This window comes from Nomascus leucogenys, chromosome 23 (genome assembly GCF_006542625.1).
Source record: "Nomascus leucogenys isolate Asia chromosome 23, Asia_NLE_v1, whole genome shotgun sequence".
In the NCBI taxonomy this organism is placed as follows: Eukaryota; Metazoa; Chordata; class Mammalia; order Primates; family Hylobatidae; genus Nomascus; species Nomascus leucogenys.
Window position 1 is genome coordinate 25,991,579 of NC_044403.1, and position 14,965 is coordinate 26,006,543.

General features: G+C 48.0%; 1 protein-coding gene across 4 annotated transcripts; it reads left to right on the forward strand.

Annotated features, from left to right (window-relative positions):
* Positions 1-550: 550 nt before the first annotated feature.
* ING4 (inhibitor of growth family member 4) lies at positions 551-13,131 on the forward strand. Of its 4 annotated transcripts, none has more exons than XM_003273736.3 (8): positions 551-646; positions 6,900-6,971; positions 10,328-10,494; positions 10,674-10,788; positions 10,956-11,064; positions 11,308-11,455; positions 12,322-12,383; positions 12,473-13,131. In XM_003273736.3, the coding sequence occupies exons 1-8, from the start codon at positions 610-612 to the stop codon at positions 12,510-12,512; spliced, it is 750 nt and encodes a 249-aa protein (XP_003273784.1). In that variant the 5' UTR covers positions 551-609; the 3' UTR covers positions 12,513-13,131. The 4 variants fall into 4 exon arrangements, with proteins under 4 accessions (XP_003273784.1, XP_012357815.1, XP_012357816.1 ...); XM_012502361.2 differs by having other exon boundaries at positions 10,959-11,064; XM_012502362.2 differs by having other exon boundaries at positions 10,674-10,779.
* The last annotated feature ends 1,834 nt before the right edge of the window (positions 13,132-14,965 follow it).

Sequence of the window (14,965 nt, forward strand, 5' to 3'; positions counted from 1 at the left end):
TTGTATTTATAAGTAGAAAGCTGGTAATCTTTCTCAAGTTAAAAAAAATAATGCTGGGGGAGATGGTGTTTGTGTGAGTGAAAAGAAATGCAGACGGTTTAAATGTCTCAAGGCCTGATACTCTTCCCCAACTTCCTTAAGAAACTAACTGGCTTGAAAAAAGTCATATTCTGCAAAAGAGGGAAAAAAAGTTGGATCTTCCAGTTGCTGAGAAGGGATGTTTACGCAATATGAGCCTAAAGTGAACAGTTACCCTGCGCGGATTACCATACATTCCCGTTTTGGAGGGAAAAAAGTTTGCTAGAGAATGCAAAATGGCGACCTCCAGTGACGTCATACACGTCTCGGTCGCGTCCTGGGGTCTCTGTAAGGGCGGAAGCGGGCTACAGCCGCCTCACTATGGGCGGTCGTGGCTACCATGCAAAAGGAAAAGTTTCAGCGTCGGGCGGATGTGGACCGGCGGTAATATAGTAAGGGCGGAAGTTTTCCTTTAAGGGCGGAAGTTCTCCTTTTAAGGGCGGAAAGGCTTTAGCCCCAAAATGGCTTCGGCCCCTGTCGCGTTACAGTCACTTCCGGGGCGGATCGGAAGTTGCTTTGTTTTGCTTCGAGATGGCTGCGGGGATGTATTTGGAACATTATCTGGACAGTAAGAGCAGGCTGGAGGTGGGGGTCGGGGCTGCAGAGTGGTTCGGGGATCAGGGATGAGAGGATCTGTAGCCCTTAAGTCCCAGTGACGAGAAGGTCACAATTATGAAGGGGTTCTGTGGCAGGAAATATTGGTGGGTGCGGAAAAAGAGGGGGCGGGGTAGCAGGATCGAGGCCCCGCTATTGGGTGTAGACGAGGGAGGGGTGCGGTGTGGGGGTTAGTAGACGTGTCTTGAAGGGCTAGTGTGCATGGCCGGGAAGGTAATTGCTGCTCCCATTCTCCAGGGTCTCCAGCCTCAGGGTAGATTTTTTTTCGCCATAGTCTTTCAGAATCGTTATCACCCATTGCCATTTGGAGCAGCGGTAAAGACCTCTCCTCCACTCCGTTCTTCCTCAAAAGGGGCTTCTCATGGGGTTGAGAGTGCTGGTGGTCAGTGACCACTGTCTGATGATGAACTAGAACGCTTCTCTTCATGGAGTAAAGATCTAATTCCCATCAAATGAAAATCTGGTGTTTATGCCATTTGTGTAAACCACCCCTGCACAAAGCCTATCGCTCTATGCGCTTACATTTGTTCTAGGGCCCAGAGTCATTTATTCAACAAATATTTATTGAGGTCCTGCTATGGGTCAGACATAATGGCAGGCACTAGGGATAGAAAAATGAGTAAGATAAGGCTCCTGCCCTCAAGAAGCTCACGATCTAGTAGGAAACAGATTCTGCAAATAATTATAAAACACTGTGACAAGTGAAATAATGGAAATACATTAAAAAGGACACTTGGTAGGCAACACTGGAGAAAAGGGGGGTAATTACCTGGGGATGTAGGAAAAGCTTTACAGCGGAGGTGATGTTTGAATAGGGTCTTGAAGGTTATTTGCCAGTGAGGAGAGAAAAAAGGAATTCCAGGTTGGGGAAAGCATCCGCAAAGGTACTGTGATGGGTTTGTGGCAAGGTCAAGGGTGTTTGGTATTTGTGACTCAGAGGTAGCGTATTTGATATTTATGAATTTAAGGTAAGAAATTGAGAAACGAGACTGGAGAATGAGGCTGAGGCTCGACTGGACAAGGTCTTTTAAGCCAAACTAAGAAGTTTGCATTTTAAAGTAGAGTATGATTTTTATAAAGGAAAATGACTAATATATGGTAAGTTGAAGTATGATATTGTCGATAACAGAGATCAATTAGTGATAACATTCCAGGACAGTGATAAGAACCTGATTTTAGGGAGTTACAGAAGTATTTAGGAGTTAAATATGAAAGGACTGACTGAATGAATGAGTGGTTGAGAGAGAAGGAAGAATCTAAGGTGGCTTCTTCCTGCTTAGAAAGTGAGGTAGACAGGCTGGGCACAGTAGCTCATGCCTGTAATCCCAGCATTTTGGGAGCCAAAGGCGGGCAGATCACTTGAGGTCAGGAGTTTGAGACCAGCCTGTCCAACATGGTGAAGCCCAGTCTCTACTTAAAAAAAAAATTAGCTGGGCATGGTGGCATGTGACTGTAATCCCAGCTACTTGGGAGGCTGAGTCAGGAGAATCACTTGAACCCAGGAGGTGAAGATTTCAGTGAGCTAAGATCATACATACCACTGCACTCCAGCCTGGGTGACAGAGAGAGACTCTGTGTCCCTCTCAAAAAAAAAAAAAAAAAAAAAAAAGGCTGGTGGCCAGGCGCGGTGGCTCATGCCTGTAATCCCAGCACTTTGGGAGGCTGAGGCAGGCGGATCATGAGGTCAGGAGATCGAGACCAGCCTGGCTAACATGGTGAAACCCCGTCTCTACTAAAAATAAAAAAAAAATAGCCAGGTGTGGTGGTGTGCCCCTGTAGTCCCAGCTACTCGGGAGGCTAAGGCAGGAGAATCGCTTGAACCTGGGAGGTGGAGGTTGCAGTGGGCCGAGATCACACCACTGCACTCCAGCCTGGGCAACAGAGTGAGACTCCGCCTCAAAAAAAAACCAAAAACAAAAAGGCTGGGAGCGGTGGCTCACGCCTATAATCCCAGCACATTGGGAGGCTGAGATGGGTGGATTGCCTGAGGTCAGGAGTTCCAAGACCAGCCTGGCTAACATGGTGAAACCCCATCTCTACTAAAAATACAAAAATTAGCTGGGCGTGGTGGCAGGCGCCTGTAATCCCAGCTACTTGGGAGGCTGAAGCACAAGAATCCCTTGAACCCGAGATTACGCCATTGCACTCCAGCCTGGGCGACAAGAGCAATACTACACCTCAAAAGAAAAGAAAAGAAAGTTACTCAGAGGAGAAAAGATCACGCCAACTGCTGCAGAGATATTTTTTAGGATAGGCTTAATAACACCATTAGATTTGGTAAATCACCAGTGACTCAATCTTGTGAACTGGTGGTAGCAGACCTGAAGTTGTAGGTTTAAACAGTAGAGGCATTTCATTTTTTAAAATTTATTTTATTTTAGTTTTTCTGTTTGTTTTTGAGACAGAGTCTCGCTCTGTCGCCCAGGCTGGAGTGCAATGGTGTGATCTTGGCCCACTGCAACCTCTTCCTCCCGGGTTCAAGCGATTCTCCTGCCTCAGTCTCTCGAGTAGCTAGGATTACGGTGCCCGCCACCATACCCAGCTAATTTTTGTATTTTTAGTAGAGACGGGGTTTCACTGTGTTGGCCAGGCTGGTCTCGAACTCCCGACCTCAGGTGATCCACCCACCTTGGCCTCCCAGGGTGCTGGGATTACAGGCATGAGCCACCGTGCCAGGCCTTTTATTTTTAATATATATATTTAATTTTTATAGAGACAGGATCTGGCCATGTTGCCCAGGCTGGTCTCAAACTCCTGAGATCAAGTGATTACCTGCCTTGGCCTCCCAGAGTGCTGGGATTACAGGCGTGAGCCACTGTGCCCAGCCAGTAGAGGCATTTTTAAAGTTTTAGGTGGAGTCTTGGGAAGAGATTTTTCTTGTACTGGGGTGACAAATATTCATGCATTTATTCAAGTATTTACTGAGTACTTGCTCTTTGCAAGTCATAATTCTAAACACTAGGGAAACAGGAGAGAATATGATAGCCATGTTCGGCCTGGGGAGACAGATACCAAATAACTAATTACACATTATTATTTTTGTTTGTTTGTTTTTTGAAACAGTCTTGCTCTTTTGCCCAGGCTGCAACCTCCACCTCCCTGGTTCAAGCAATTGTCCTGCCTCAGTCTCCCGAGTAGCTGGAACTACAGCCATGGGCCGCCATGCCCATCTAATTTTTTTTTTTTTTTTTTTTTTGAGACGGAGTCTTGCTCTGTCACCCAGGCTGGAGTGCAGTGGTGTGATCTCGGCTCACTGCAACCTCCACCTCCTGGATGCATGCCATTCTCCTGCCTCAGCCTCCCAAGTAGCTGGGACTACAGACGCCCGCCACCACGGCCAGCTAATTTTTTTGTATTTTTAGTAGAGATGGGGTTTCACCATGTTAACCAGGATGGTCTCAATCTCCTGACCTCGTGATCTGTTCTCCTCGGTCTCCCAAAGTGCTGAGATTACAGGCGTGAGCCACCGCACCCGGCCTCATTTTTGTTTTGTTTTGTTTTTGAGATGGAGTCTCGCTCTGTCACCCAGGCTGGAGTGCAGTGGTGTGATCTCAGCTCACTGCAACCTCCACCCCCCGGATTTAAGCAATTCTTGTGCCTCAGCCTCCCGAGTATCTGGGATTACAGGTTTCACCATGTTGGCCAGGCTGGTCTTGAACTCCAGACTTCAAGTAAGCCACCCACCTCGGCCTCCCAAAGTGCTAGGATTACAGGCGTGAGCCACTGTGTCTGGCCCTAATTTTTGTATTTTTAGTAGAGATGGGGTTTTGCCAGGTTGCCTAGGCTGGTCTTGAACTCCTGGCCTTGAGTGATCCACCTGCCTTCCAGAGTGCTGGATTACAGGCATGGGCCACCACACCCAGCCAACTAATTACACGTTTATTTAATTACAGTTGGATAAGTGCTTTAAAAAGGTGGTTAGAATACCTTGACATAGATCTAGGGCAGTTCACAGAGTCTGGGAAAGTTGAGTTTGAGCTGAACTTTGGAAGAACGAACAGGAGTTTAATAGGCCAAGAGGGATGGGGTGGATGGGATGAGGAAAAGCAAGCAGTGCATTCCAACTAGAGAGAACAGCATTTGGAAAGCCAAATGGCAGGAGGAGTACAGGCCAGTTTGAGGCAGTGAGAGGAGGCCAGTATGGGCAGAGCAGAGCACAAAGGGAGACTGACATGAGTTAAGGCTGGTGTGAGTGAGGTAAGCAAGGGCCAGAAAGCACAGAACATCTTCAGAGCAATAGGAAGTTACCAGAAGGTTATAAGCTGGAGAGTGACTTGATTAGGTTTGCATTTTTTATTTTTGTGTTTTTGTTTTTGTTTTTTTTGAGTCAGTGTCTTGCTCTGTCATCCAGGCTGGAGTGCATTGGTATGATCTCGGCTCACTGAAACCTCCACCTCCCAAGTTCAAGGGATTCTTGTGCCCCAGCCTCCCAAGTAGCGTGTGCACCAAGCCCGGCTAAGTTTTTTTATTTTTGGTAGAGACAGAGTTTCACCATGTTGCCCAGGCTGGTCTTGAACTCCTCAGCTCAGCTGATCCACCCACCTGGGCCTCCCAAAGTGCTGGGATTACAGGCATGAGCCACTGTGCCTGGCCAGGTTTGCATTTTTTAAAAAGGACATTCTGGCTACTATATGGAAGTAGATTGGAAGTGTTATGTGTATAATGGAGGATACCAGAAGACTATTTGTAATTGGAGGACAAAGAGCTTGGAGGCAGAGATGGAAAATAAAAGAAAGGGGCCGGGCTTAGTGGCTTATGCCAGTAATCCCAGCGCTTTGGGAGATCAAGGCGGGCAGATCACCTGAGGCCAGGAGTTCAAGACCAGTCTGGCCAAAATGGTGAAACCCTGTGTCTACTAAAAATACAAAAATTAGTCGGGTGTGGTGGCGTGTGCCTGTGGTCCCAGCTACTCCAGAGGCTGAGGCAGGAGAATCACTTGAACCTGGGAGGTGGAGGCTGCAGTGAACCAAGATCATGCCACTGCACTCCAGCCTGGGCAACAGAGCAAGACTCCGTCTCAAAAAACAAAAAAGGAAAAGAAAGGAAAGGGAAGAGCTTTTTTTTTTTAGAGACAGAGTCTCGCTCTGTCACCAGGCTGGAGTGCAGTGGTGCAATCTTGGCTCACTGCAGCCTCTGCCTCCTGGGTTCGAGTGATTCTCCTGCCTCAGCCTTCTGAATAGCTGGGATTACAGGTACGCGCCACCAAGCCTGGCTAATTTTTATATTTTTAGTAGAAACAGGCTTTCGCCATGTTGGCCAGGCTGGTCTCAAACTCCTGACCTTGTGATCCACCCGCCTCAGCCTCCCAAAGTGCTGGGATTACAGGCTTGAGCCACCACACCTGATGGGAAGAGCTTATTTGTAAAGGAAGGTCACTGAAGGCGAAAAGGGTGGGACAGCCATGCAGAAATGGAAAGGTTTTGTAGAGAAAGAGTTAAGCATGGCCTGTCATGAGAGAACTGATAAATCCTGTCACAGATAAATCCAGAGGTTCAGAGGAAGGAAGACTGAGCTGCACTTTATTTTTTGTTTGTTTGGTTTTTTGTTTTTTTTTTTGAGATGGAGTCTCGCTCTGTTGCCCAGGCTGGAGTGCAGTGGTGTGATCTCGGCTCACTGCAAGTTCCGCCTCCCAGGTTCACGCCATTCTCCTGCCTCAGCCTCCTGAGTAGCTGGGACTACAGGCGCCCGCCACCACACCTGTCTAATTTTTTGTATTTTTAGTAGAGATGGGGTTTCACCATGTTAGCCAGGATGATCTCAATCTCCTGACCTCGTGATCTGCTCTCCTCAGCCTCCCAAAGTGCTGGGATTACAGGTGTGAGCCACCATGCCTGGCCGTTTGTTTGTTTTTGAGACAGGGTCTTGCTCTATTACCCAGGCTGGAGTGCAGTGGCTCGATCATAGCTCACTGCAACCTCTGCCTCCTGGATTCAAGTGATTTTCATGCCTCAGCCTCCCAAGTAGCTGGGATTAGAGATGCACGCCATCACACCAGGCTAATTTTCATATTTTTAATAGAGATGGGGGTCTCGCCATGTTGGCCGGGCTAGTCTTGAATTCCTGGCCTTGAGTGATCCACCTCCTCGGCCTCCCAAAGTGCTGGGATTGCAGGCATGAGCCACCATGTCCGGCCTGAACTGCACTTTAAAAGGAGCTGTAAGGCCCATGCATAGTCAGTCCTGTGATTGTTTCTCTCTCTTCCCCAGGTATTGAAAACCTTCCCTTTGAATTACAGAGAAACTTTCAGCTCATGAGGGACCTAGACCAAAGAACAGAGGGTACGTATAGAGTAAAAAGTTTTTGTATATAATGAGTGTGTGTAATCATTTATTTTTCTACTTGATGTTACCGTATCATCTGGTATGATCTGGAGAACTGTGGCTTCTCTCTCTCCTTTTTTACACTCTTGGAATTCTTAAAACAGGATAATGATCCTCATTTCTGTATCAGCTTTTTCATAACAAATATAGTATTGTGAAAACGCCTCAAGAATTCAAAGATGCTGTGTTCTTTATGTCTTCCTCGAGAATAATTAGCCAGGCCGGCTCACACCTGTAATCCCAGCACTTTGGGAGGCCTAGGCGGGCAGATAACTTGAGGCCTGGAGTTTGAGATCAGCCTGGCCACATGGTGAAATCCCATCTCTACTAAAAATACAAAAACTAGCCAGGTGTGGTGGCGTGCACCAGTAATCCCAGCTACTCGGGAGGCTGAGACATGAGAATCGTTTGAACCTGGGAGGTGGAGGTTGTAGTGAGCCAAAATCATGCCACGTGCCACTGCACTCCAGCCTAGGCAACAGAGCAAGACTCTGTCTCAAAAAAAAAAAAAAAAAAAAAAGAGAAGAAGAAGAATTAAAGAAAGTCAACTCGAGTCATTTCTGCTCTCCACGTTTGATATATTTATAGGATGACTAGAATGTTTCTACTTCTCTCATCGTTAATGTTATTGTCATAAATTCCCAGTGTGACTTTAGACTGCAGCATATGTTGGTAGATGGGAGGTTTGCTGTATGAGAAGTCCTTAAAAAGAGAAAGAAAAAAGAAAGAGAGAAAAGAAAAAAAAGCAGTAATTGACACCAGGATCTCTACACGGTTCACACTTACAGAAGCATTAGATGCCATCTTCAGCGTGGAACATTGAGCAAATTTGGCTGCATTGGGCCATTCCCTTGGTGTCTTCAGAGATGCCTGTTGGAGCTATTCCCGTACCCACTGAAGGATCTGTAGTCTTGTCTTCCATTCTATGTAGCCATGTTCAAGGATGTAACAGACTGGTTTTGAGATACATGAAGCTGTGTCTTAAGTTACTCTGAGTTTACACATGAAAAGGTGAACGTCCTCGAAAACCCTGGACGTAGTTCCCTGAGAACTGCCTGCCACGTGGTGAGCACCAGCTTGCTTTGTTTGTAATACGGTTCTAACTCTTGAGTTCACACATGGAAAGACCTGTTGGAGATGATGGAACTATATGCTTTTTCAGCTTCTTCCAAGAGCCTGGAATGAAGTGGAGTATAAACAGTGTATTCACAGATCCTCCTGGTTATCTGCTGCTGCACTATGTTAGAGTCAGACTTGTCTCTTACTACTGATGTATTTATGAGCCTTTCCAAATATTAGTAAACATCTGTAGTCTCAGTGTCCTGGGACATTACCATTCTTCCAATATTAAAACATCTGGGGCCGGGCGCAGTGGCTCACACCTGTAATCCCAGCACTTTGGGAGGCAGAGGCGGGTGAGTCTCCTGAGGTCAGGAGTTTGAGACCAGCCTGGCCCATACGGTGAAACCTTGTCTCTACTAAAAATACAAAAATTAGTCGGGTGTGGTGGCGCATGCCAGTAATCCCAGCTACTCGGGAGGCTGATGCAGGAGAATCGCTTGAACCTGGGAGGTGGAGGTTGCAGTGAGCTGACATCACACCACTGCAGTCCAGCCTGGGCAACACAGTGAGACTTGGTCTCAAAAAATAAATAAATAAAATAAAACAAAACATCTGGGAGACCAGGTACTGTGGCTCATGTCTGTAATCTCAGTACTTTGGGAGGCTGAGGCGGGCAGATCACTTGAGATCAGAACTTCAAGACCAGCCTGGCCAACATGGTGAAACCACATCTCTACTAAAAATGCAAAAATTAGCCAGGTGTGGTGGTGCACACCTGTAGTCCCAGCTACTCGGGAGACTGAGGCACAAGAATCCCTTGAACCTGGGAGGCAGAGGTTGAGGTGAGCCAAGATCGTGTCACTGCACTCCAGCCTGGGCAACAGAGCGTGACTGCATCTCAAAACAAACAAACAAATGCGTTTGGAGCAATATCTAGGATGGACAAACAGGAAAAAAAAAAAAGTGATGGAAAATGAAAGAAGTTGCAATGATGAGCCAAATAGGGTGGGCAGCCTGGCTGCAGTGGCTCACACCTGTAATCCCAACACTTTGGGAGGCTGAGGCAGGTGGATTATTTGACCAGGAGTTCAAGACCAGCCTGAGCAATATAGTAAGACCTCATCTCTAGAAATCATTTCTTTTTTTTAAATTATCAGGGTGTAGTGGCATGTGCCTGTGGTCCCAGCTACTCCAGAGGCTGAGATGGGAGGATCATTTGAGCCCAGAGGTCAAGGCTGCAGTGTGGTCCATGATCATGCCATTGCATTCCATCCAACCTGGGCAATAGAGTGAGACCCTGTCTCAAAAAAAAAAAAAAAAAAAAATAGAGTGAGCAGTAAGATAAGCAGAATCGTTACATGGATGTTGGAGTAAGGTCTAATTTTAAATTGTGTGATATACTCAACTACTCAGGAGGCGAAAAGATAGAATCACTTGAGGACAGGAGTTGGAGGCCAGCCTAGGCAACAAACATGACAGAACCTGCACCTGCCTCTGAAAATAAATAGATTAGGCCAGGCGTGGTAGCTCACCCCCTATAATCCCAGCACTTTGGGGGGCTGAGGAAGGCAGATTGCTTGACCCAGGAGTTCGAGACCAGCCTGGGTAATGTGGAAAAACCCTGTCTCTACAAAAAAATAGAAAAAATGAGCCAGGCGTGTTGGTGCCTGAGCTGGGAGGATCACCAGAGCTCAGGAAGTTGAGGCTGCAGTGAGCCGTGATTGTGCCACTGCACTCCAGCCTGGGCGACAGAGTGAGACCCTGTGTCAAAAAGAAAAAATACTAATAATTTTGAAATGTGTGATATTGATGTACAGACTTGGAAACCAGCAACAGGAGATGACTCAGCCTGATTTGTGGCAGACAACTGCTGTGGGATGTTTTTGAGAAGGAAACAATGGCTTTTGAGACAAAATTCAAGAAGCAGAAAGCCCTTCAAAGAAGCATCTTCAAACATGGACAAAAATATACTTCATAGAAATGTGGTGTGCAAAGGATCCCTTGCTGTGTTTCAATAATTTAAATTCCAACTATGATAGCAATGTTTTCAGCACCTTGAAAGGGCCTTTAAAGCAAATATTGTCAGTATGTTCCATTACTTGAGTGCATGGCACAGTACCTCTGAACATTCAGTACTTTTTAGTTGGAAGGTTGTGCTAGTCAATGGAAAAGGTCCAAAGAACAAAAGGAAGAAATGTGTTTCACCTAGCCACTCAGGGGCCATTGTGACCCGGCCTCTGTCTCTGTTGTAGACCTGAAGGCTGAAATTGACAAGTTGGCCACTGAGTATATGAGTAGCGCCCGCAGCCTGAGCTCCGAGGAAAAATTGGCCCTTCTCAAACAGATCCAGGAAGCCTATGGCAAGTGCAAGGAATTTGGTGACGACAAGGTGCAGCTTGCCATGCAGACCTATGAAATGGTATGGCCCTGTTCATGGCTCCCCACCTACCTCCCATCTAATCCTCAGGGTCTTAGACCCCTCCTTCAACTGTGTTGGGATATGTTTGGGGTCTGTGAGATCCATAAACTCTGCCTTAACGTATTTTCTTTAATTGGAGATAGTTTTGTACCTCTCCTTTCTCCTTCCTTTCCACCCAGGTGGACAAACACATTCGGCGGCTGGACACAGACCTGGCCCGTTTTGAGGCTGATCTCAAAGAGAAACAGATTGAGTCAAGTGACTATGACAGCTCTTCCAGCAAAGGCAAAAAGAGTGAGGAGGGGGGCGGGGCTGTGAGAGGTGGGGCGAGGATTCAAAGGGAGAAGAAGTCAGCTCTTCATCTGGTGGGAAGTTTGGCACCAGGTTGGAAGAGGGGGAGAGAAGAGGACTTAACCCATCTTTCTGTCTCCCTGCCTTCTGGCTTTCTCCCTCTTCCCTAGAAGGCCGGACTCAAAAGGAGAAGAAAGCTGCTCGTGCTCGTTCCAAAGGGAAAAATTCAGATGAAGAAGCCCCCAAGACTGCCCAGAAGAAGTTAAAGCTCGTGCGCACGTGAGTGTATCAGGGAGCCCATTGCCGGATGACATCCTCTTCTCTCCCGGTGCCCCACTCCCAGCAGGCACCGCCCCCTGCCGCTTTCTATATCTCTGTGCCAAGAACTCTTCTTATCATTTTGGTATCTGCTGGAGAAGCCACAAATCATTTGCCCTACCAGGATCTCCTGCCACCTCCGAAAGCCTCAGGCTTTAGCTTCCCTTCCTGCAGATGACACTTTCTCTTCCTCTTGGCATGCAGAAGTCCTGAGTATGGGATGCCCTCAGTGACCTTTGGCAGTGTCCACCCCTCTGATGTGTTGGATATGCCTGTGGATCCCAACGAACCCACCTATTGCCTTTGTCACCAGGTCTCCTATGGAGAGATGATTGGCTGTGACAACCCTGATGTGAGAAACATTTTGCCTCAGGATGGGGGGTTGTGAGGGGCATGAAGGGAGTGGGTACAAGAGGGAAAATCCTACAGTTGAGTACTGGGACTTCAGAATAGAAGAAAGATGGGCTGGACGTAGTAGCTCTTGCCTGAAATCCCAGCACTTTGGGAGGCTGAGGTGGGCAGATCACGTGAGGTCAGGAGTTCGAGACCAGCCTGGCCAACATAGTGTAACCCCTTCTTTACTAAAAATACCAAAATTAGCTGAGCATAGTGGCACATGACTGTCATCCCAGCTACTCGGGAGGCTGAGGCAAGAGGCAGGAGAATTGCTTGAACCTGGGAGGCAGAGGTTGCAGTGAGCTGAGATCACGCCACTGCACTCCAGCCTGGGCGACAAGAGCAAGACTCTTTCTCAAAAAAAAAGCCTGAAAGCCTGGCACTGTGGCTCACGCCTGTAATCCCAGCACTTTGGGAGGCCAAGGTGAGCGGATCACTTGAGATCAGGAGTTCGAGACTGGCCTGGCCAACACGGTGAAACCCCATCTCTACTAAAAATACAAAAATTAGCCAGGCATGGTAGCGTGTGCCTGTAATCTCAGCTGCTCGGGAGGCTGAGGCAGGAAAATCGCTTGAACTCGGGAGGTGGAGATTGCAGTGAGCTGAGATCATGTCATTGCATTCCAGCCTGGGCAAGAGTGAGACTCTGTCTCAAAAAGAAAAAAAGAAGGAAGATGGTGGGAACTGGTTGGCCTTGGGACTTGCAAGAATTCTCCAAAAGGATGGAGTAAAGGACAGGATGTTCCTGAGGAATCTGGAGGGGATTTCTCTCCTTCCTGTGGCCCTTCCTGGCCTCTGACTACTTCTTTCTTCCTCTTCCAGTGTTCCATCGAGTGGTTCCATTTTGCCTGTGTGGGGCTGACAACCAAGCCTCGGGGGAAATGGTAAGTGGCAGGAGTTGGAGGGTCCCTAAGTTGAGTGGTCGAGGGCATTCTCCCTTTCACTCACTTTTCTCTCCCCTTCTCTTTTTCAGGTTTTGCCCACGCTGCTCCCAAGAACGGAAGAAGAAATAGATAAGGGCCGTGGATTCCAACACAGTTTCTTCCACATCCCCTGACTTGGGCTAGTGGGCAGAGGAATGCCTGTGCTGGGGCCAGGGGTTCAGGGAGGAGCGGATGGCACAGTGCTGTCGTCCCTTCTCCTCCCCTCTCCCCACTCCCGGTGCTGAGGCTGCATCAAACCCTGGTAGGGAGGGGTGCCGCAGCCACTAACGGTATGTGCTCTCCTTCAGCCCTCTCCCTTCGGAGGGACGTGGTCTTGCCCACTGTCCTTTGGCCTCCATGCTGAGGTTGGTGCTGTATTTCAGAGGGAGGGTCCTTTTCATTCCCCTTGCTTTGTATTTAAGGACTGGGGCATAGCATGGGGGCAGTCCCCCAGACCTCTTCATTCCCCCTCCCCCTGTGGTGAGGGCTAGGTGTGATCAACACTTTTCTTCTCCATTCCCTTCCTGCTTTTTTCATGGTGGGGGATCCACCAGGTCATCTAGGCTCTGGTCCTAGTTGAAGGGGCACCCCTTCCTCTGTGCCAAGAGGATTCATCCTGGCCTTGTGAATGGGAGAGGGGGCAAGGTGGAATGCAGATAACTCACATGTAAAAGGAACTTGGGTAGGTAAATAAAAGCTATACATGTTGGCCTGCTGTGTTTATTGTAGAGACACTGTTTTAGTAAACATGCTGAGCATTCTTTTTGCATCCTCTGGGTTGGATGCAACGTGAGAGGATGGCATGCCAGAACCCATAAGTTCTCAACTTGGGAAAGACAGAGGTGCTGGAGGGTGGGCCTCAGACCAGGGGGTTTCCAAAACTTTGTAAATCATACATCTTTTTTCCATAAAGCATCTTTCACTTAATTTCCAATAAATGATGTATTTGTGCTATACATGTTTACTGCTATACCATACATTAGCTTGACTTCTTTTTTTTTTTCTTTGAGGCAAAGTCTCACTCTGTCGCCAGGCTGGAGTGCAGTGGCGTGATCTCGGCTCACTGCAGTCTCCGCCTCCCGGGTTCAAGTGATTCTCCTGCCTCAGTCTCACAAGTAGCTGGGACTACAGGCATATGCCACCACGCCCAACTAATTTTTGTATTTTTAGTAGAGATGGGGTTTCACCATGTTGGCCAGGATGGTCTCCATCTCTTGACCTCCTGATCTGCCTGCCTTGGCCTCCCAAAGTGCTGGGATTACAGGCATGAGCCACGGCACCCAGGCTGATTTCTTTTCTTTTCTTTCCTTTTCTTTTTTTTTTTAAAGTAGGCCAGGCCTGGTAGCTCACGCCTATAATCCCAACACTTTGGGAGGCCAAGGGAGGAGGATCACCTGAGGTCAGGAGTTCAAGACTAGCCTGGCCAACATGGCAAAACCCTGTCTCAACCAAAAATACAAAAATTAGCTGGGCGTGGTTGTGGGTGCCTGTAATCCCAGCTACTCGAGAGGGTGAGGCAGGAGAATTGCTTGAACCTGGGAGGCAGAGGTTGCAGTGAGCTGAGATCACACAACTGCACTCCAGCCTGGGCAATAGAGCGAGACTCCATCTCAAAAAAATAAATAGGCTGGGTGCAGTGGCTCACACCTGTAATCCCAGCACTCTGGGAGGTTGAGGTGCGGTCCGGAGTTCGAGGCCAGTCTGGCCAACATGTTAAAACCCCGTCTCTACTAAAAATACAAAAATTAGCCGGATGTGGTGGCATGTGCCTATAATCCTAGCTACTTGGGAGGTTGAGGCAGGAGAATCACTTGCACCCAGGAGGCAGAGATTGCACTGAGCTGAGAACAGCCGTAATTTTTGTATTTTTAGTAGAGACCAGGTTTCACCCTTTTTTTTTTTTTTTTTTTTTGAGATGGAGTCTCACTCTGTCATGCAGGCTGGAGTGCAGTGGCATGATCTCGGCTCACTGCAACCTCTGTCTCCCAGGTTCAAGCAATTCTCCTGCTTCAGCCTTCCGAGTAGCTGGGACTACAGGCACATGCCACCATGCCCGGCTAATTTTTTGTATTTTAGTAGAGACAGGATTTCACTGCGTTAGCTAGGATGGTCTCGATCTCCTGACCTCGTGATCTGCCCGCCTCGGCCTCCCAAAGTGCTAGGATTACAGGCATGAGCCATTGCGCCGGCTGAGTTTCACCATTTTGGCCAGGCTGGTCTCAAACTCCTGGCCTCAAGAGATCCACCCTCCTTGGCCTCCCAAAGTGCTGGAATTCCAGGAATGAGCCACAGTGCCTGGTCTCTATTTTATTAATTTATTTTATTTTTTTTTGAGACAGGGTCTCACTTTGTCACCCAGGCAGGAGCACAGTGGTGAGATCTCAGCTCACTGCAGCCTTGACCTCTGAAGACTCAGGTGATCCTCCTACCTCAGCCTCCCCAAGTAGTAAGTGGGACAACAGGCACACACCACCACACCTGACAATTTTTGTATTTTTTGTAGAGACAGGGTTTCGCCATGTTGCCCAGGCTGGTCTGGAACT